Here is a 24,823-nt window from a genome sequence, read left to right on the forward strand (position 1 = left end):
TTTGTGGAATCTTATTGAATGCTTATATTAATATTTTAATAATAATTCAATTGGATTTTGTAAAGTAATTAATATCTTATGGAATACAAAATACTTCAAGTAATCCTATATTAAATTAAATTTACAACATTTTTCATTCGTTAATAAATAAATTTAAAGAGTAAAGCAAATTCAACATTATATTTTCATAATTAAAAAATTTTAAGTATTTTAAATCAAAAAAGGTACATAAAATTATTATCAATTATTTCAAAAAATTTTTATCTTCCGGAACTCCTGATTTTTATAGAATATAAAATTCAAATTTTTTTAACCAAGAAAATTTCCGCACTTCATTACTAGAAATATATTAAATAATTGTTTTATTAATGTGATTTTATCTAAAGCCATGCCATTATATAAGTTTCTTTATTTAGCGACATTAAAACCTTGCCAATAAAATGTTTTAATTATATAATTAGGTAGACAAATAATATCAAATTTTACATAAATTATTCTTTTAAAAGACAGTTTCACTGATATAAAAGAAAAAGAAAACATTTCAATACGTTTCAACTTTTATACAGTCCAATGGTAGCACAAAAATTTACAGGTAGCAGCTACATACATACATAGATCAAAATAATTTTATATTAAGCTCAATTGAAAAAAAAAATAAAATATTCGAAATACAATATACATACGAAACAAACTTATCCGATATTAAAAATATTAACATACATATACAAATATTGTATAAATGTATAAATATAATCGATCAAATTGAAAAAATGTTATACATTCTAGTTAATCAATTCTTTTTTAGGAAAAAGACAAAAAATATATAAATATATATATATATATTATATAAATATATATATATATATATATATATTATATAAATATATATATATATATATATATATACATATATGAGTATATATATACATACTATTATTAAATATCCAAAAAAAATTATGTATCTATCAAAAACTACATCAATTTTCATTTTCCAAGAGTTGGAAAGAATTTTACCCCGATGACACAGTAGTTTGTCAATTAAAGTTTGATTTCTGCGTTTTAGTAACTGCAAATATACGCTAAAATGATAATGTGTATGAAGCAAACGTTATCATTAAAATAAAATTTTTCCATAGTTCCAGTACGGAACTTAAAAAATTCTTATTTAGTACTTATTCATTAACACTTAAAATATTAAGATAAAAGCAATTTTAGAAATATTTTTTAAAGATATCATATAAATTCTATAACAATATTAGGCAAGAATAAATTTTTAATAATGTACTTTTACAATTTTAATGTATTTTCAAAGACAAGTATAAACGTGGTTCTTAGTATTATCAATTTTTATAACATACTTTGTTTTTTTCGCTCGAAAACCAAAAAAAAAAAAATTTAAGCAGCCACATTTATTTCAAAACTTTTTTAAAGTCGCACAGATTTAATATAATTATATAAATATTTCATTTTTTACAAATTGTTAATAAATAGCAAATATAAAAAATAATAATATACAAAAAAAACGAAATGAATAAGTTTCGAAGCCTTCACAAAACATGGACAAAAATTGAAGCCTGAAAAATGCAAATCGCATAATTTAAAATGGCTATGGCTTTGCCAAATTAAAAAAAAAAAGGTATTTGTACAGAATATTTACAATGGTATGATATGATTTTTTTTTATTTTAACATTTATAAAGTTGAATGAAAATTATAATATTTTTAAATGAAAAAGTATAAAAAAAATATTTTCTAAATTCATTCTAATTTCATTTGAACTTTCAAGTACATTTTGAACATTTATTGTTTTGCTTAGGTTTTCTTCAAAAAATCAAATTTATATTTATTTCTTTAATTCCATATTCAAATGTAATTATTAAAATTATTTAAGTCATTAATTGCACAAAAATTATTTCTAATCTATTTTGTCAACATTTTCTTTTTTTGTTAAATTTTTTCCTTTTTTTTATATAAAATCACAGATTTTTTACTGGTCATTAAATTAAAATTAAAAATTAAATCTACAATTAACTCTAACACTCTTTTTTGTTTTGATTTTTTAACGACAAAAATACAAACTTAAATAGTCGTATTCAGATTTTTTAACTTTTAATGTAAATTTGATACTGGTAATTTTATTAAGAAACAATATGTTTTTTTATTATTACATATATTACACAACTTTTTCTATCTTGCAAACCATAAAAATTTTAAAGTACTTAAAAGGTTCTTTAAAAAGTGAATATAGTTTAATAAGTTCAATAAAAAAATATAGTTATTAGATAATATATAATTAAAAAAATAAAAAAATTCTTCTCATAATTTTGTCAGATCTGTAAAAATATATATAAAAGCTAATAAATTTATTAACAACATACAAAACAAATAGGCAAGAATGCAAGATAATATAACTATTAACTATTATCCAGTACCATGTTTACCATTTTCAAATAAGCCCTTTTTGAAAAAAGGTGAAAACAGTGCAAGACTTGCTTTTGTAACACCATGTCCACCTTCGCCTTCATATATTGGAGATTGTGGTATTTTTGAGCAAACAGTTATTAAACGACGTAAATATAGTTCTAAATGACGACGACGTTGTTTTGCTACTGACTCACTATTTGAGGAAAAAAGTTCCCGACGTGGAAATGTTAACATACTAACCTATAAAAATATGAAATGTATTAGTGCCGCATACATTTTTGAAAATATAAAATTTATTACCTTTGCCCCGTATGTATTTTTCATCGCCAAATGCAATTCTCTAAATCGACTAAAACGTCGTAATATATTTAACTTTCCGTCAGGTAAAATAATTCGAACTTCATATTCATAGTGCGTTTGTTTTCCTGCACCTCTTATCACAAAACTGGGTATACTAATAAAATGATCTGGATCACCTATAAAAGGATAAAAAAATTAATTGTCCGTATTCTAAAGGAAAAATTAATTTCATCATTACCTCCATCTATAGATGGGCAAGATCTTGTTGTTGACGTTGTTAAAAATGTATTTTGACCATATGGTGTTAATACATTTGACGACATCATTATAGATGAACTACATTCGGTGTTGTCTGCATTGAATTCCGATTCGCTATCTGGAGAACAACATTCTGAGTGTTCACCACTCAACTGCAGTTCTTTCTCCATCGTAAAATAACGTCTTTGTAGTTCCTGTAATTGAGCAATTTGGTCATCCAATTCACATTTATTAACTTCCATTTCTAAATTTTTCATTATTAACGCTTTTTGCATAGCAATTTTTCGTCTTAAGCGATGCATTATGCAATATGGTCTTGACATATCATTTTGTCGAGCATGTTCGCATGATGAGCATGATGTCGTGTCTTCATCACTATTTCTTACAATAACATTATTACAGCTACCATTTGGTGTTGAAGTTTTAATGTTGACTCCACTACTATCAAGAGTTAACCCGTTACTGCAGCCACTTGGACCTCCCCCATTTGACATGTTCAACATGTTAGGTCCGTTAGGTCTTAAAGATTCTAAACATACTCCACTATCACTCATTAATGGATTTGTTATCATAGGCGGGGATCCGTTTGTACTTATTGTGGTTGTTGTATGTATTGCATTAGTATCGTTGCTAAAAGTATTATCAGTGCTAGGTGAACAGGTAGCTGTTGTTGTTGGTGGTTCAGATGATATTTGCGAACAATTTGATGTTGCTGTATGATATGTTTCGGAGGTATCTAAAGTTTGTGTAATAGTTCCAGGTTCACCTGCACAACCTTGTAGCGTTGGACTGTCTAAACTTGATTGTAAATTTAACTTCATACTACAAAATACATTCAAAAATGTTAATTTTTGCATCATGCCAAACAAATAAAAATTTCTTAACTTACGATTGCTTTTTCAATTTAACATGGTCGACATTATTCTTTTCAGGAACATTTTCTTTTAACTCACGTAATTGTTCTTCCAATTTCAAAATATCTTCGTCAAGTTTAGCAATTCTTTCTGTACTAACGTTTAAAATTTGCTCCTTTTCTTTTATCTGCTCATCTAATTTTTTTATTTCTTCATTCTAGAAACAATGGAAATATTTATCATTATAATTTTTCTAAATATTATATGACATAAACCACTTACATTCCTCTTGATAGTGTCTCTAATAAATTGCGCAGCTGACGGATATAATGATTCCGAAGCTTGGGTTAAAAGATCGTCAGAAAGTGGTGTGTTATCAGTTATTTTTATACCAATCTTTAAATAGTAATTATTAATAAATGTTAAAAAAGGAATGAAATTTTTTATATTAAAAATAATAAATTCTTTCAATAAATTGCGAACTACTTGAACCTACATGTAATTGAATACTATTGTGAGAAAATTAAGAAGTGAATAAAATTATAAAATTAAATTAAAATAAAAATTAAAAATGGTTTTCTAACCTCATCCAATTTTCCACAATCTTGCAATTCTTGTAATTCTTTAGCTACATACTCAGAGAAATCACGTTTCTTTGAGTCGAGCTGAGTTTGCAATGCTGAAATTTGTCTACATACAATATCAATCTAAATACAAAAAAAAAAGTAATAGCAGAAATAAAATTTAAAAACAATAACATAATACAATAAAACAAAATATAATGAAAAAATTAATTTTTGGGAATATTTTCATGCAAGCTGTTACAGCTTTTATGGTACCAAATATCGTTATACAAACTAAATGAAAATATATATTAGCTTACGAAACTGAAATTTCTTATTAAAAATCTTTAAAATATTTCTTACACCTTCACAAATAAAATTTTTTTTTTATTGTTAATTACAAAATTATATACAAATATGTATGTTCCTGTTACGCTTAACGGGCATCCTACTATAAAATTTTCCCGACGATCTGGAAGAAAACGCATTGAAGCAAAAAAATGCAAATAAAAAGTAAACACATACCTAAATAAAAAATATAATTTAATAATTTAAAAGAACTTGTTAAGAAAAGGAAGATCATCGGAAAGGAATTTGAAAATTATTCTTAAATAAATTGAAGTGTACTATCAATTTTTTAAATTAAAAGGAGTGACTATATTGAAATTATTTACAGCATTTACAATCTAAACTTATGCTATTGAAACACGCAAAATATTTTTTAAAAATTATAGTAAATAAGAATAAAATTAATGCAATTTCAGTTTCGTTCATACATATAAGCCCACTAGATAATGTTAGAGAGATTAGCAGTAAAAATTAATTTGAATTTTGATTATTTTACATCACATGTCATACTTGTGTTTTTTCATTATTTTTCTCCCATAAAAGCATATCTTTGCGCGCCAATAGTTCTTGTTCATGACAATTATAAATTTTCATGATATCGTTTTCTTCTTTTTTCAAACGATCCAATTCATTTGTCAATTTCCTTACTTTAGATTTGTATTGTTCATGCATTTGCACACGTTCCTAAAAATTTAAAAAAAATATTGAATTCACTTAATTAAAAATTTTTACTCGCAATAAAATAATTTTTAAAAAATAAATTTTACTCGTTTTGTTTAAAAAATTACTTACAATGTTTAATTGTTTTAAAGCATTTTCAATAGTCTCTAAAATTTTCCTATTTTCATCTTGCAATTCAGGGTCGTCATGGGAAGTCAATGGTGACGGATAGTATTGCTTATCTCTTTTGAAAGGCGATGTTGTACTTCCACTGAGTAATAGATCATCTTCACCATAAACACTGTTTGATAATAAATTTTCACGTGATGCAGTGATTAATGAAAGACGTGATATTTCCATTTGAGATCGATTTAAGTCTTTTCGTAATTTTGCCGCCTCAGCAGGATTATTAAAACGAAATATATTTGTTCTGCCTAATAATATAATATCACCTTGGCTTATAGATGTTGGCTCATCAATAATGTTTGCATTAAGCCAACATTGGGCCAGTGGACGGGGATTAAGTATTGCCTGACCTTCTTTTAACACAATACTACAATGTTGAGGTCTAATATCAATACCAGTTAAACAAATATCTTGTGGTTCTTCAGACTCTTCTGTTCCAATTAAAGTCTCTCCTTCCTAAAATATTTTTTAATTTTTTTAAGTTTTTTTTTCATCAAATCAAATATAAAAATCACCTTCAAACTATATAACGTTACACCAGTTGTCATATCATTATGTATTCCGATTAAATGCGGCATCTCAGAGTCTAATATAACTCCAACACCAGCTTTTCTAAGTCCTAAAGATTTCTGTTCCTGCAAAATTAATTGTGCTTCTTTCCATTTTTCAGTCCATTCTTCTGTTAAAACTTTTTCTTGAGCTTCTTTCTTCAGTAAATCTTCAAGCATCTTAGAACCAGGCTCTTTGGATAGCTAAAAAAATGTGTATTTTTTATTATTTTGTGACATTATCCTTACGTACAGCTGACAAATGTTAGACATTTTAAATATTAACTTAAATATTAACAAAAATTTAGAAATTTTTATTTTATATTTACCATTCCATTTGATAATATTAATTTCAATTTATTTATTTCTTCGCGTAATTCACGAATTAATTTGACGTTAGCATCTTCATTAATTGTTGGTTTATTAATTATATTTTTAGCTCTATTAGCATATCTTAAGGTACTTAAAGTTTCACTATAATTACAATCAGCAGGAGAAATAGCTGCTATCATTATGGTTTTACTGTTGCCACCTAAACTATCTTTGAGTAACCAAGTTAATACAGAATCTCTATAGGGTATGTACAAAACTCGTTTATTTTGTTCTGCACGATTTGTCTGCTCAGCTAAAGCTGATATAACACTACCTAAGGTTACTAAAGATTTATTAATGTGAGCGCCTTCTTTTAAACGTTGTCCAGTTGCACCAGTTGCATTTGCACGTTCACTAAAAATTACATATGGAAGATTAAGGCAAACTAATATTATATGAAAAAATATTTTGAATTCAATTTAATATATGTTAAATTTTTCTATTACTAAAAAGTTTGATAAAAAGATTCAAAGTTAAAAATTAAAAAAAAATAAAACAATACCTGCCAGCTAAATCAACTAAATGTATTTTTGAAACGGTTTCACTAGGCATGTCATTCATAAAAACTGCTTGAACAAATGTAATAGTAAATATTGCATGACTACGACTACTTGTATCATTCATATTTGTGCTGGCTGTCGTTCTTTGATAATTTCCACGTGTTAAACAACCCTAAAAAAACAAAGAGAGAATTTTGTTGTAAATTAAAACGTAAATTATCTCCATTTAATAACTTAAGCTTACTTGTATTTCTTCAAAATCAGATACAATATGTTGTGATAAATTTTCGACATAGGGGCCTAGATCACGATGTTCTCGAACACGTAAACCGTGTCCAGTAGTGGCTGGTCCCAAAAGATCCTTAACACGTTCATTATATATTTCTAAATAGCTTGCATGCGTTTTGTAACCAGTACCAGATTCTTGACCAATTCGCATTCTTGCAAATAATTCTTGACATATACGTGGTATAAGGCCAGGATTATTTTCGGTGCCCATCATAGTGAATGTTTTACCACTTCCTGTTTGTCCATAAGCAAAAACACAAGCGTTATAACCTTAAAAATATTCAAAAAAAAAATATGTAATTTAAAAAAAATTCGATTAGAAATAAATTTTTAACAAAAAGTGAAACCATAAAAAAATTATTTTTTTAAAGAATTCTATAATGTAGTACAATTTTATCAAATGCTTCGAAAACCTTTTTGTTGATTAATTTTTGTGTTCCAAAACATAGGCAACCTGACTTAATTACATTTTTTTCTACAAACACATGCACATAATTTTAACCCTCTTATAATTTATTTTTTCAATTCTTCACAATTTTATTCTGAAGACCTAATAACTTCATAGTGCACATGAACAAAATATTTAATACAAATTCCATTCGAACCAGGTAATTGCTTTCATATATGTAATAAGTGTGTGTTCAAATAAATCATTTTCCGCCGAAGAGAAATTTGAAAAAATAAGAACAATAACCTTTTATTCTAAAAGCACAATTAAAGTGGAGGAATTCAAAAAGAAGGTTAATCTTTTGTATACGTTTATGATTTAAATAAAATTATTGACACAAAATCCTAAAAAATACAAAAAGCAAGTCAAGCACATGTTTTTTTGTCTTTTTAATTTAAAGCTTACATATTTATGGTTTTTAAGGTAACAATAAGATACTAAATATACAATCGGCTTGTATACATTTTTACGAAATATATTAAGCACAAAAATTCATCAATCAACAGGTAAGTATCTCAGCCAATTCATACTACTAATTGATAAAAGTAAAAAATAAAAGCAGAAAGTGAAGTGTCTCTCACATAGTCCGAACTTTAATAAATTATTGAGTGTTGTTAAATTTATTTCACAAATTCAATACATATATAAGTACATAATTGATCTATAATGCATATACGTAAGTATATGTATATGAAAATGAAGAAACAAAATAACTTAATTACCGGAACCTGTACTAAATGATTACAACTAATAATAGGGTATTAAGTAGTAGGTGTAAAAGAATTTTTATTAAAAAAATACTTTTATTAGATATTTTGCGTAAAATTTTAAAATTGTAATACAAACTGACAAAAAATATTTCAAAATTTACAATTGGACTCGCTTACAAAAAGATTTATTGCACATATTACATAATTTTAAACAAATTTAATTTCACATACTAAATTCAACTCTATAGATACTACATATTCTGGCAAATGCAATAATAATGAATTATATTATTCCATATAGCGTAAATAAATATATAAATTAATGTAATACATATAAGACTGCGTGCAATGCTTAATATGAAAGTAAAATTGTAAAATTTATGCCGGCAACATAAAATTGTAATAATGTACAATAATATGAGTAATACACAAAAGTACATAATGTACAAGAAAATAAAAAATAAGTGAAATATCGTATTTAAATTAATCTTTACTGCAAGTAAAAATGCTTAATAACAAGATATATGAAATATTTTCTATAGGATACAATGCAATATTATAAAAGCTCTTATAGTAATAGAAGTAAATTTTGAGTATTTGAAAATTAATATTACATATTTCTACATACATATACGTATGCAATATTTTATAAAGAAGAAACTTTAAAACTCTGAAGAGTTACAGAATATTTGAACAAGTTATTTTAGATTTTATTTAATTTTGTGTACTTTTCATATTGGTTAAATAAAAATGACTGGTCCGTTTATTTGGAAAATTGTCTAAGCTATTTCACATTTAAATTGCGATATTGCACGAACTTTCTTGAAGAGGTTTTTAAAATTTATAACTTTTGAACATCTATTTAAATTAATTTGTTAGATTTTAAATTAAAAGACAACACTACAGTTTACGAGAAACTATCAACACTCTATACAATCTTTTATCAGTTTATATTATAATTTTAACTGATTTTTGCTGATTTACTTTAGACTTGCTGATTTTTTATTTATTCTTCAATTAAAATTCAGTTAAGGTCATTACTCTCAAACATTCAGAACGGCTTGTATTAGTTTACAATAAAACTGGACAGCTAGAAAGCTCTTCTACATTATAGAATAGTGCAATTAACGGAAGCTCCTATTGCTTTTGATTCTTTAATTCATTTACCTAAATCTATGTACATTTGAAATCAATTTCTTATATAACAAGGAAATAATCTCATTAAATTTACCTTATTAAATTATCAAACTAAAATGTCAATATATTTTTGTATTGCAGATCTTGAAAATTATTTACTTATTATATTTTGAAATATTTTACAATTTTCCACCATACTATAAAAATATTAGCTGCAAATTAATATTCTTGTTGTCACTTCTCTCTTTCCAGATTTCCTTTTGTTTTTAGATATGCAATCTACTTTCTTAGTGTAGAGGGAAAAGTTCGCCTTAAATTGTATAATTTTTCCAAATATTGTGTACCTTTTCTTACTAATAGATATACACAATTAAGTACTATGTATACATATACCATGTAGGGCTAAAGAAAAAAAATGTTCTTCCACATTTTTCGAATAAAAATAAAAAAGCAAAGTATATACTGTCAGTTGTTTCAAGAATATTTTTTCATTCCAATATTTCAAAATTTTTTCCAAAATTGTTCTAGTCAGGAAATGAAATCAAAGGGAAAATAAAAATTTATAGTACATACATACATACATAGACACAAAAAAATTTTATACAAAAATTGAAGAAAATTAAGATTTTCACTTTAAATTAAATGAAACTCAAATTCACCTTTTTTTTAAAGGTGAATTTGAAAATATTATTGAAAATATTCTTTTCTATTTATTTTTCTGGTAGGTATAATTTTCCCATAAAATTTTTCCAAACTTAAAAGAAGCAATTACAAAATTTCATAGGCATTTATGTAACAATCTATATATATATATATATGTATATACATATATGTACATGGATATTTACAAAAGCCTATAAGTAAATACATCCATACATATGTATCTATGTACATACCCATATGTATTGATAATATTCAAAATGTAGTTAATAACATGAGAAAAAGTAAGTCAAGAAAAGCGGAAAATAAAACCAGACTAAAATTAAATAAAATAAGAAAACAAGACAAAATAAAAATACTTAACCTATCTGGACAGTGAATGCCCTATTTATATTTTTCTAATTTAATATAAAAGGGCAAAAAGAGATTTTTTGTCGGTCACACTAAGTGGTTTGATTCGTTAAACATGAAAAAATAAAAAAAAAAAACAAAGATTACAAAAAACCACAAAACTACAAACATAATTTCTGTAACGGAAATTTAACCATTTTACAAAATTGTTCTATTTATACATTTTCATTCAGGAAAACAACATGGGAGAGAAAAACTTGGAAAATTAAAAGCATTAAAAAGAAAACGATCACAGAAAAGTCAAATAGCATGACATATTTGTGTAACATTAAAGTGCCTAAGGAAATTATATTTTTTTTTTAATTGTAGTACATACATAAACTTAAGTAAGTAAAGTTCTTTAACCTAATAGTATCGAGTGTCGACCATTCTATTTTTAAATGACACAATTTAATTGACGTATTTGAGAAACAATTTTAAAATATAAATTATTATTCTTATAATAAACCTAAACCACTCAAATTATTAAATTTTTAATATTAAATGTAGTCTCATAGTAAATTACATGTAGTTTGTTATTAAGTGCTAATAACCTAAAAAATTTAATTATCAAGTGAAAAATTTTAAATTAGAACATCGTTGAAAAAAAAGTGTTATCAACTACATGCAACGTAAATATATATGTATGAATGCATATATAAGTATATACACATACACATATTTTAACATAATTTAAACATTGCATTATGTCGTTGCAGCTTTTAATAGTATTGCTATAAGTACTTCGAAATATTACAAAAGCAAAAACATGAGAAAAAATGATAGAAAAAGGCACAATGTAAATTAAACAATAGGAATGAAAAATATGTGAATTTATTTAAAAATGCAAAATAATCATATACGTATGTATGTATGTGTGGATATATGCCCCATATATGAATGTACTTATAGCTTATCTAAGTTTAATTATATTTTAATTAAATGTTTCGGAAGTATTTTGCTGTAATGACTGTTAAAATTAAATTGAAAAAATTAATAAAAATTTTCAATTAATATTACATAACATGGTAATTTGTTGTGCTTTTGTAAAGTATGATGCATTTGCATACACATATACTTAGTCGCCAAATTAAAATATTTTATATAAAAATGGAATTCATGTTTTATCTAATGACAAAAATGAATAAAAGAAAATTACTTTCAATAAAAAGTATTAGTAATAAAAATTTTCAAATGATCATTCGAAAAATAATCGCCTAATAATTAGAAATTAAGTTATGAGTGAAATAAAGAAAATGCAGTTCGTGAAACCCAATATTTGTAATATGCAATATTTTCAATTATCAAATCTGAAAGTTATGGTTAAAATAGCTAATCTAAATATCTAATAATTAATCTAAATAGATCTAATAATTTTGCAATAATAATTAAGAGTGAAGAAAATTAAGTACCTAATAATCTTACATATGTGTAAGAGGAATCTCTTACATAGGTGTAAGAGGAAAAAATGAGAAGGTTACTATTTCAACTACTCGCCTCTATTAGAGTTTGATAAATCTTGAAAAAAATTGAGATTCTACAATATTTCAAGGGTACTAATTAGAGAGGAGAACAAAGTGGAGAGAAATTTTGTCACAAAATAAAGTGTAAAAATTTAAACCTCTTGTAGAGCCTCCGTGCAAGAATCCGAATATTAAAAAAACAACTGGTTTAAGATAACAATTAATCTGAAGAGCCGATTTAATGCTCTAGCATTTCCTTACTTTTACAATTATTAAGTATGAAATAATTACCTGATTTACTTATGGTTAAGTATACTAAATAAACTTAATAAATTTATGTTTATTTCGTTGAATATTAATTAAGGGCAGACATGCACTAACAATGTACAGATGAATATGTGCAAACAAATGTTTCGTTTAATTGCTAATTAAAATTCAAATCAATTATCATTAAAAGAAAAAAAGTTATGGTAACCCTATGTTAAAAATAAATTAACAACTAACTCGTAATTTATAATAGTACATAAATACACGCAAATTACATCCGTGATAATGAAATAATAAAAATTAAATTACAAAAAATAAAATGTCAAAGTTTACAATATAATGAATGAAATTTTCATTTTAATTCAAATAACCTTAATTCGCATTATCTGGAAGTTTTTATAATATCTTTGTTTAAGGTAATCTAATGTTTAAGGTAAAATTTAAACCTTAATAGCCCTTAAAATAAAGTTTTTCGAAATATTTATAATCAATTAGCATTTTAAGTCTCATCAACCCAAAAGATATAAGGAAATTTTAGTAGTAAGAATTAACGATATGAAATACATTCCAGAAGTTCTATGAAAATTTTATAAATCCAACTAACATAATAATTACTACCTAGAGATAAGTAAGATACTTATATAATTAATTCTTCTATCCTAATGAAATAATAATTTATGAACCCAATCTTCTCTTTTTTAAATTTTGAATTTCTATGAACTCAATGAACATGAGTGAAGAAGAATTTTTTAAATTAAATATAAAAAATTTTAATTCAGAAAAATATTTTAATCTTTTAACTTTTATTCATTTCTCTCCAATGGTACACATAAAGCCTATTAAACAACTCGATCTCTAAACCTCAAGTGGGAGACAAACGATATGCTACCAGTGCTGGACATTCATAACATCGTAAATTTGACTTTTGTCCAACGATGGTCTCAAAAGTAAACATTTTTAATCAGGAATTAATTTTATGAAATATTTACAAGCCAATGGATGAAAATATCTAATTTGAATACCCCGTGTAATAGAAAATCTAAAATAGAATGCGACATTTTAAAAATACATAAATTTGACCAAGGATATAAAGTATCTTGGCATCACTCTGGACCAACGTTTAACATTTAAAAATCATACAAACGAAATTTTAAAAAAAGTCAACAATTTTATTAGAAGCTTGTATCCATTACTCAACAGAAAATCTGTGTTAAATATATCAAAAAAACTCTTACTGTATAAAACAATTATTTTGCCTGTGATATTATTCGGCAGCAGCTGTTGGAGTGATTGTGCCGCAAGCCATTTGAAGAAATTGCAAATTCAACAAAATAAATGTTTAAAGTTAATTTTAAATAAACCGATCTATTACAATACTCAAAGACTTCATGAAATCTGTCAAATTAACAAAATTGAAGATAAAATTATCAATAGTTTAGAAGCTTTTATCAACTCATGTGAACTATCAACCAATCCACTAATTCGAGCACTTCTGGAGTAGTGCTCTAAATTAATTAAATATGCATAGTAATCATTTATTTAAAGTCAACTAGTCAATTTTTATTTTTTTATTTTTGAATTGCAAAGAGGTTATTATTATTATTATTACAACATAAATTTGACCATAAGCAGGTACTGTTTTTTTTTAGTGAAAGAAAAAAGAAAAAGAATATTTAAGCTAATTAATATTTAGACTAAAAATATTTTATTGGCACTTCTTAGCTACACATGAGTAAATATTGTTCATTGGCTATTTAAAATTTTAAAAGAATTAATTCGTTTAATGTACTTAAGTACGTTAAATATTATCGATTCTAGTAATTAGTAGTCATTAACCTACTAAAATCTATGTTTTTCTCTTATGCGTGAATATAAAATATATTAAGGTGAAATATTGATTAAAATTCGTTAATTAAATTAAATTTACACAAGTAAAGAGAATTTATGCTACTTTTGTAATGATAAAATTTTACAACCTTCAAAACTTTTTCAATTTTTAATAAAAAAAAGTCTTTATTAGTAAATTCACCAAAATCATCCTTTCACTATTTAATAAAACTCTTAAGATTTTCAAATATTTAAGTGTTTCTTATATTCTAACTTTTTTCATTTCGAACTTATTTCTTATTATACTCTGAATAATTTTAGAATCTAATAAAAAATATTAAAATTATTTGGAGGAAAAACACTTAAATATTTTATTGTTATGTAAATTTATGATAAATATTTAAGAAATGTGCTTAAATTTGATACATGCTTAAATACATATATACAGTGCCTCCGAGACTCAGATTTATTCGATAGACGTACTTGGCGACTTTTACATTTTGAGCTATCTTTTTTGGGTTATAAGGCCTCAAAATTGCAATTTCAGAAAATCGTTTAATTCTTAAATTTTTATTGATAACTCGGGAAATATGACAAGTTATTTACTCATAATTGCAACTACTGTAACTTAACGTTTTTTTACAAGGAAGAGGAGACTTGCATTCTGATATTAATCTTGATATTGCATAATGTTTCTAAAATCTCAAAAAAAAAAACTTTAACCTTATTTCTCAAATTTGGCTTTTTTTTCCAAAATTAAAGATATTTGCCTCACCTTTATTTTACTAGTAAATATTTCCAAAAATTTCAGGAATATCGGGAGAAAATGTAAGATCGAATTAAAAAAAAAAAACTAGAAAAATAAGCTTTTTCATAACAAGTTAATCATACTGCAAGTTATGCTGACCATATTGCGCGTATTTTATTATTATACCAGAAAGACACTCTTCGGACACTCTTTATAATTAGATTAAGCATATTTTGTTGGCATCAAAGTTATACAATGGACATTTATTGCTTTTCCTTAAAAATTAAATAAATTTTCCTTATTTTATGACAATTTTAAACACAAATACTTAAGATATCTTTAAAAATCACAAATTTTCCGTAATTCAATTTAAGGGCAGTAATTCAAAAAAAGAATTTAAATTTTGTATTTTTAATTTGTCAGCAAAACACTTTTTTTCTCCTAATTCACAAAAAAGCTAAAAAGCAATTCCTTTAATCCTATAAAATTCTACTCAATTCTTTAACACTCACCAACTTTAAATTAATATCAATTTATATTCAAAAAAAAAAAGAAACAACAAAAACTAAAAATATAAATAAAAAAAAAAACCATTTTAATTATCTAATCCTTGGCGTTGGCGGCAACCTTTTTGTTTTTGTTTTTTACTTCAAAGCTTTATTCAACAACAAAATCAGAAAGAAACAGAAACAATAATAAACCAATAAAATAATTGCTTTCTCTTCATATACAAACTAAAACTTTAAAACTTTTTTCATTCTTTTTTTTAATATTCACGATAATCAAGTATAATCTGTGAATAAATATTTAATATTATGGGTATGTATGTATGCCTTATACATAATATACATTATATACATTAACATTATGTATAATATGTATGAATGTATGTGTAAAAATTTAAATATACTTTTGATTTAAAAGCGCTTTTCTCTTACATATTTTTTTCGTCTCATAAATGACGTCATTATTCGTTAAGGTAGAGTAGGCATGTTCCTGTATTTTTTGTTATAGCTTTTTATACTCGTATACATTTATTTTTTAGTAAAAAAAAATTATAATAACAAAATCAAAAATAATATTTATTATACATACATACATACATACATACATATATATATATATATATATATATATATATATATATATATATATATATTATTATCCTTGAAAAAAAAAAGTTTTCTTTTTTTTGTATACTTAGTGAGGAAATAACCAAAGGATTTTATTTTTCTCAACCTGTTCAAAATGATTATTTGAAATAAATTACTGTACATATTATTATCCTTTTATAAATATGTATATATGATTATTCTAAGAAAAATAAGAATATTTAATTCAAGAAAAAATTAATGATGGAAAATTTTAGAGTTGAAATATTTTTTTTCCAAATCATCTCCTTTCAATCTGCATTTAATCAGAAAGTTCAGAAAATTAAAATAATTAAAATTAAATTTCAAATCGTTAAACTTCATTTCTCGCAAATGAAATCATTAATTTCAACGACTCCTGATCTCTGGTTAACAGATTAATTTTCTTAATATTATTTCTCATCATATTTTTTAATTATTGAAATTTATTAAAAATTGAGAAACGCCATATTTAAAATAGATTATATTTCAAATTAAAATTATTAAGTTACTAATTCAAAATAATTAAATTTTGGAAAACGATTTCTCTCTAGCAATGATTTAAGTCCCGGAATTAGTACAAAAAATTACAAACAGTGGAACAACAATAAAACAATTTCATTAGAAGAAAATTTTTAAAGAAATATTTGATTAAACGACGTAAAAAATTTTTAATGGAATTTTTTTTTAATTAGGAAGAAGTAAGATAGTAATTAGGAAGAAAGTAAGATTAGAAATTTCGTTTCCAAAATTAATAAGTATGAATCACTATGAAGAATATTGAATTTAGTTTTTGTTTTTCTTTTTCATGTTTTTATGTATACAAAGCCGCAATAAATGATGTCATTTGTTTTCATAAAAAAAATTTTTGGGAAAATTTTTTTTATAAAGAACTTTAGAGTCAAAATAATGAATAAAAGCTGTTAACTATATAGTGAACAAATTATGAATAAGGTGGCGTTAATAATGTACAACCAAAAACAATGGAAACAATTGAGACACACATATCAGTAACTTTCTTTCAGAATGTTTAGAAATGAAAACTTTAAGAAATATTAGTAACTAACAATTAAATTTCAAGAAATTAAGTGAATTTAGAGTGAAATCAGTGAATTTTAACTAGAAAATGATCAATTAAATTTAAATGTTACACTATCATATAGAGTTCTTAATTCCCATAACAAAAGATTTGTAATCAATAAATTAGGTAACAATTAGGTAACAAATAACATAATTATTTCAATTTTAATGAATTATCGCAGAATACCAGTGATTATTCCGAACCTAAATTTTTAATGTAAAGTTAGTGATTATTTTAATCTTTACCTCTAAATCAAACCAAACCACTCAAAATATGCTATTGGATAACCCACAAGTCATAGATTACTAAATACTTTTCAAATATCTTCAATATAAATCCTTATTGTTATACATATCATGTTAATAATCCCAACATAATCATAAATTTTTCTTTCATAAAATTAACTTCAATCTGGCAATAATTTTACAAACTCATTTTTATTCCCCTATACGAAATTATAATTTGAATAAATTTTTTTCAAAAATATAAAAATTTATAAAAAAAAAAAATCTAACATTTAATGTACTTTTCTTTTATGTTAACCTAAAAAGAGTTTAAATATCCTGTCTACAACATACATATTTCATCTGCAGAATATTTGAAATATTCACATAATGAAAAATTTATATATATTTATATATATATGTATATACATATGTAGGTATATGAATTCTAAATATTTTACTTATTTATAAGAAAACATAAAACAAAAGTTTTAAGTATATTTAAAAAGCCAATTTAAAATCATGTGGTTAAGGATGTAAGGATCATTATTAAACGAAAATTATTAACCCACTTCTAGACGAGGATTGTTAAAAAAGTGAAATAAATACTTTGATGCCTATATTCTTTTTCTAAAACTCGATTTATGTAATTAATAGATTTGGAAACCGGTAAACAATAAGATGTGTAAAAACTTAGTTAACAACACTACCAACTGTGAGAAAAAGATGCAATATTACGTCACCTAAAAAAATAAAGTTTTTCAAAAATGAAAATTTTAAATTTTAAATTTTCCGAACTTTAAAGCCAAAAATCTGAACAGATTATGAATGTTAATATTCATAAGATAGCCCCTTATCGAGATTTCCAAATCATATTTAATAATACGCCCATCTAACAGAGACACAGCGAGTTGTATTCAATATATATTCAACATAGTTATATTCAAAACTGAAAAAGTCAATCGAGACTGTTTTTAAATCTCTGTAACTCGAAATCTGTTATGATGTGAACATTGTAAGCATTTTTGTTTACTCATGTCAAGTTTTGTCTACTCATGAGGGTCTATGCAATGGTATATAGTAGTGCACTTGGATATGAGACACCCTCCATATATGCGTACCTAAAAATTGATTAAAATTTAAAATATTCTTCTCAAATTTCCTCTGAACTTTGTTCCTCTAGTATTGCAAAAGGATTAAGACATTTTTGCATAAATTTATTTGAAATTTATAAGCATACACAAGCTTACATTCATGCGAGTGGCTAATACAATTTGAAAATGGGCCTTTATTATGCCATAAAAGAGTTAAATTTGTTTTCATTTTAAATCATAAATATCTTCGTAAGATAAAATTCGATATTATTATGTAACAACGAACTATGAATACTCGTACATGTTTACAACAAGCATGTTGATTAGCACGAATACACCAGCTAAGTGGGACTAACAGAACCGAGCCTACATTTATCACTATAATAAGCAATTTACGAAAAAACAACTTGTTTTTCCATTAATTAATAATGTAGACATGAAAGGGTTAGTTTTTTAAAAAAAAAATTTTATCTAGGTTGGAAATTAAAACTTTTTATTACTTTTTTAAAATTTTTAAATTAAAACTTTGTATAACAATGTTGAAAAAGTTTCTTATTCTTTTATGTTAGTCAAGTAATTAAAAAAGATAATATTTGTACATAAAAAAATAATAAAAAAATTTTCACTTTAATTTTCTCTATTGTATATTTTAAGTTTTTGAAAAACCATTTTTGGACTTGGTTTCAAATTAATTGCAATAAAATTTGTAAACCAAAATGGAAAATCTTATTAATGCAAAAAGAAATTTGCAAATTGTAATTTAAATACCAACGTGTTAGCAAATAAAAAATAACAGAAAGTAACAAATATAAAAAAGCAATTAGTCCACTCTAAACCACTCGATTTAAATTTCTAACCAATTTAATGTTACCACCATATTTAAAACTTAAATTACATGAAATTCTACACTATTCCAATAATCGTTTATGATTTTTTTATTGATTATTTTTTATTTAAAATTTTATTACGTGTTTATTTGTGTTTCTCTTTTTTTAAGTACGTACAACTATTTATAGTAACATGAATAAAAACGCGTGTATATAAAATACTATAAGTGTACATACACACATGTGAATACGTAAAAGTATATAAGTTATATACTCAATTTATATACAATTTTACCTTGTACTTTAACTTGACTCAAATATTGTAATAGCAAAAAAAAAACCAAAATAAAAAACAAAAAAATAAAAATGTGGTTACTTTGAATTTTGCATCAATTTACCGAATCAATGTTTATATTTGCAAGTATGTATATGCATACAATAAACATACATATATACATACAAACGTGTTAAATACAATTGAAACATTGATACAATTTCATTTTATAATTTATGATTTGCAAAACAAAAAATAGAGAAAACAAAAAGTTCAAGAATCCCACAAAGCAACGCAAATCAAAATATCATCAAAACGAAAACAACAAAAATAAAAACAACCATTTTGTTACCAACATTTAAGTTTTAGTTTTAATTTTTTCTTTTGTGGTAGTTATTTAATATTATGTATATTAATAATGACATTTACCTTGAAATGCACAATCAACAACATCTGTTCCAAGGTCCTTATATACTTGTTCCTGTGGTGTAAAATGACTATCCTTCTCATTAAATGACCAATATGAATAATCAAATGTGAAATCATGAAAATTTTCACGACCTGAATCACGTATTGATTGTAATTTTGGTTTATATAAACGAGTTTTTTTATTGTCCATTTCAACAATTTCCATCGCTTCCATATCGATTTCCCTAAAAATATGCAAAAAAAAAACAATTAATACTTAGAAAAATATGTATTATAAAAATATTTACATGTTGGGGGAAATTTTCTCATTTTGAATTAGAAATTACCAACATCACATATTCTGACATTTGCATATTATGCATTTAACATTTGGCAATTTATTTTTATCTTAAAACTAAACAAACTTAATTAGATAATTATTCATGCAAAATATACATACTAAAAATCAGTCAAAAACATAACTGAAAATACATTTGTAGGCAAAAATTTTCAAAAGAGCCAGTCACAATATAAACATGTAACACTCTAACATGAGGTTTTTTGTTTTTTGCTTTCTTCTACTGATATTTTAAATAGGTTTTCAAAAACATGAACCCAAACCTTTTGTCAATATTTTTCCATAATATGCATCCTAGAATATCATATTTTGTAAATTTATTTAGGTCCTATTTTGCATTTTCAGCAATATATTTGGTAATCATCTGAAGAACTGTATATACAGTACAAGATATACAATATCATAGACTATGTACTGTTCTTCTCTAATTCTTTATATAATTGTAAATAATTAAATACTAAATCTAACTAGTACTAGAAGTCGAAAAATTATTTTCATTCAACAATTCGCAATTACACAAAAATCTATTAAAAGAACGAATTAAGATGAAATTTCCAATATATTAAATACATTTTGTATTAAATATATTAAATACTTAAGGCAAATGTTTGTATAATGCAATTAATTTTTAGAGCATACTTATAGGGATTGTCATAAATGTAAATTTCACTTAAATATTTTTAATACCTACCGGAAATTTTAATTTTATATGAACATACATAGAATGCCTACGTATAAATTGTTTTTAAAATTAGTCATTAATATTAAGATTCAAATTGTCTAGAAATTCCTGTGTACTTAAGTAGCTATTTAAAAAATGCTATTTCTGTATGAATACTGTACACTTCTTGTTCTAGAATAAAATAATTATTTTAATAAAAATTTTATTGATTTTACATTTTTTTTTTTTGCTTCTATCATTCATACTTAACAGATATGATGAACTTTAAATCAATTAGTTCAACAATATGAACAATTGAATTTACATTGCTCTCATATTGTTTTAAATATACATGAAATAATAAAACAAGCGGAATAACCTGTAATCATTATTATGCATGTATGTACATTTATTATTTCTATTGTACTCAGAACCTCTTAAAAGGACTGTGTCTGCACATAGAATAATAATAAAATATAATATGCAATATTTAAGTATTTATATAAGTAGTTTAATAGCAATTTTATCACAAGCACATAAAAAGCAACATTGAAAAATAAAATTTTTATTCCATTTATGACAATAAAATATGATTTTTTCTTCTCTTTTTTTCTGTTATTCATTCCTGTCGAAAAATGTTTTATTTCCTGTATAATGTTTTGTAACTTTTTAAATAACTATACATTTCCTAAATGCTTACATACAGCTAAGTACATAGAATTATAATTGCGCAAATACATTTTGTACCTATAATTATTATAAGTTTATAAGGATAGTTTAAGGTTCGTTATTACATTATGCTTACAATGATAATGAATTGAAAAAATGTGTAGGTACAGAAGATTTCATGAAATGCAAAATAATAATGATCTCAGGTGAATTATTAGAATTTTTTATTTCTAAAAGAAACAGTAAGTGAAACAGTAATGAAACAAAGTTTATTCAAAGTAATGGTTTGTGAAGTAGCAATTTTCCATTAAAGAATGAAAATATAAAAAATTATTGCATATATTTAGGATGAACAAAAGAAAAAATTTAAAGAAATATTAAAATAATGGTTAAATTTAATGGTTAAATAATGTAAGTTTTTCTTAACTTACTCTAATAATGACATCTTGATGGCATGACATTTACAGTTACAGTTAATTGATTGTTTACATATTCAAAAAGCTTGCTGTTTTTCAAATGTAAGGGAAGATAATTTGGTAGGGGGTGAAAGAGAAAAAATTTTCTTCAAACAATCTTCCTCTATGATATGCCATGGTAGAAAAAGCACTTCGCTATCTTTCTGTATTTGCAGAATTTAAAAAATATTTGGGGTTTTGATACATTATATAGTCAAAAAATATGGAAATACGGCATTTTTAAGGATTTTGAGAGACTATAACTTTTAGAGGGGGAAGATAAACAAAAATTTTACTTCTACAAAGATAAATTTCTAGTAAAGGTCTATTTATTCAGGTACTCAATTTCAGTTTTCTATCTGAATAAGTGTAAGAGTCTTGTAATCAGACACACGGACGAGCAGACAAAATGAAACTTATAAGCATTTTGTTCCAATCTTTTTTGGAAAAGTACTGAAAACAAGATTATTACTGAATTATTGAATGAAAAATAAGTAATTAATTCAAAACATTTTAAAACAATTGCAAATACTTAATTAATAAGTAGCAACTAACACTTAAAATGTTTACAATTATTAACTGACTAATTAGGACCGCCTGTATTATTTATTTAAGAGCAGCAAATACCTCATTACATTCTTACGCTATTTTCAGTTTAATCAGTTAAAGTTTTTAAGCTTTAGTTTAATACCAACTAGTATAAAACTTCTCTCTTAAAATTGTTAATGTTAAAATTTTACTCTTTACTTAAATAATTTTAATTGGAAACCATAGCACATATATCGTACATATATTTTTATTGTAAAATTAATTTGTCATGTCAGGATTAAACTTAGCAAATAGACTAAATAGTAAAAAAAAGAAAAAAAACCAGAGCCTACATACTTAATTTCAAAATAAATTTCTTTTTTACCGCTTTTCTTAAACGTTTAACTTTTATAATACTTACCGTTAAATAGTATAAGTATTACAAAATGCTTAATACTTTTTAAGTAAATCTTATAATTATTCTAATATGTTAACCTGCAACTAAGTACAATATAAAACTTATGAACTATATATTTAAGTACCATGTTGTTTCTATATCATATTTTTGACATTTTCAATTTAAATATAACAAAATGTATGGTTAGATATATGTTATACATAATATGTATATACTGATATGAGTACTCATTTGAATACAAAATAATATAAGAGAAGATAATTACTATTATACTTAGATTACAACTACAGTATAAACTATAATATTGCAAGCAGTTCTATTGTAATTGAATGGCATATTCCCGTAGCTGATATACTCACATAAAAGAAATGAAAAAATTCATTGTTTTTTTTATTAGAATATTGTAAGAAGATTATAATTTTTATATTCCTTTTTAACCATAGATATCTTTTGTCTTCAAATATTACGAAACTTAAAGAGTAGAAAACGTTTTATAAACGTATACAAACATATTGGTTTAACTTAAGTATAACAACTGGATATATAGAAGAAAAAAAAAACACTTAAATACTTTAATTCTGCTTTTTTGCTTTGTATATTTAATTATAGAACACTTATAGTATAGTTACCTTTTAAGACGAAGGTTAAAAATTATAACTCTTAAAATATGAAAATCATTGACATTGACAAAGTTTAAGTTCTAAGATCAAGAATACTTACTGAAGTATATAAAATTGTTATTTCAATTATAAATAACGGGAGAAATATTAAAAGGTTGACCTACGAAAAGTTGACCTATAGCATGTTGATGGACACTTCATTTAAATAATGTATTTTTGTATAAAGCATAATAAATAAGTATTTGTATAAATCCTGAACTTTCGCTATAAAGGCAAAAATTAAGAGAGTTAGAATTAAAATAAGCTTGTTCAAAGCTAAATCAGGTTAAGAAGGTTTATGACAGAAACATTGGACTTTGAAAGGAAATTATAAAAAAAATCTTAATTCGTATTATTCTCCATAATTTTTATACTCGTATTACTTACAAATATTTTTCACACAAAAAAGGCATGTATACTCGGAAACCTGTACAGATCACATTTTATCTTTTTAACCCCTAAAGGAAATATTTTCAGTTTATGAACACAATATTATATAAATATAAGATCTAATTCCATTGAATAATTTAAAAAATTACCGATAAACCCCATCTAAAATCAACTGAAAAGGTTCGACAATAATTTTATTAAATTTTCAATATTTTAATTTTAAAACTTGAATTCTTGAACTTAAACATACAAATAGTAAATACTAGCTGCTTAGAAATTGAAAGTTTTTCTATTTCTAAGAAATAAATTATGTAAGACTTGTCAAATGGAATAATAATTTTCGAAAACAGTTCATTTTTGTCTATGTTTTATGAAGGTCATGTTTCAGTAAGTACACAAAACATGGTATTCATGTAACTTTGTTTACACTGCCAAACACATCAGGGATAAGACTTTCATAAACAGTACGAAACAATCGGAGCTTAGACGCTTCAAACTATACCACCAAAAATAGTAAAAACTTTTTCCAAAATGTTCTAACCCACAATACACTTACAATTTTATTTAAAGAAATTTTGTTGAAATAAAATTTTGTTTATTTACTTTATTCGGCAAAACATTTCGCAAACCAAATAAACAGCACTTATATTGTTTAATAACGCTATTTATTTACTACTTCCTTCAATATATAAGTAAA

At 24.3% G+C, this 24,823-nt stretch overlaps 1 protein-coding gene across 2 annotated transcripts in view; it reads right to left on the bottom strand.

Annotated features, from left to right (window-relative positions):
• Positions 1-1,821: 1,821 nt before the first annotated feature.
• LOC129605738 (kinesin-like protein Klp98A) overlaps positions 1,822-24,823 on the bottom strand; it is a 43,289-nt gene continuing 20,287 nt past the window's right edge. Inside the window, exons 2-14 of one of the 2 annotated variants that reach the window (XM_055515651.1) lie at positions 20,010-20,233; positions 7,257-7,570; positions 7,015-7,184; positions 6,470-6,866; positions 6,108-6,344; positions 5,539-6,048; positions 5,257-5,430; positions 4,420-4,542; positions 4,118-4,231; positions 3,871-4,052; positions 2,962-3,803; positions 2,724-2,899; positions 1,822-2,663 (exon numbers count right to left, since the gene is read on the bottom strand). In XM_055515651.1, the coding sequence (XP_055371626.1) occupies positions 2,421-2,663; positions 2,724-2,899; positions 2,962-3,803; positions 3,871-4,052; positions 4,118-4,231; positions 4,420-4,542; positions 5,257-5,430; positions 5,539-6,048; positions 6,108-6,344; positions 6,470-6,866; positions 7,015-7,184; positions 7,257-7,570; positions 20,010-20,233 (3,706 nt within the window). In that variant the 3' untranslated portion in view covers positions 1,822-2,420. The remainder of the gene's footprint in view (positions 2,664-2,723; positions 2,900-2,961; positions 3,804-3,870; positions 4,053-4,117; positions 4,232-4,419; positions 4,543-5,256; positions 5,431-5,538; positions 6,049-6,107; positions 6,345-6,469; positions 6,867-7,014; positions 7,185-7,256; positions 7,571-20,009; positions 20,234-24,823) is intronic. The other variant, XM_055515652.1, reaches the window with a different exon arrangement.

Source organism: Condylostylus longicornis, unplaced genomic scaffold (genome assembly GCF_029603195.1).
Source record: "Condylostylus longicornis isolate FDR11 unplaced genomic scaffold, ASM2960319v2 ptg000014l, whole genome shotgun sequence".
Lineage (NCBI taxonomy): Eukaryota > Metazoa > Arthropoda > Insecta > Diptera > Dolichopodidae > Condylostylus > Condylostylus longicornis.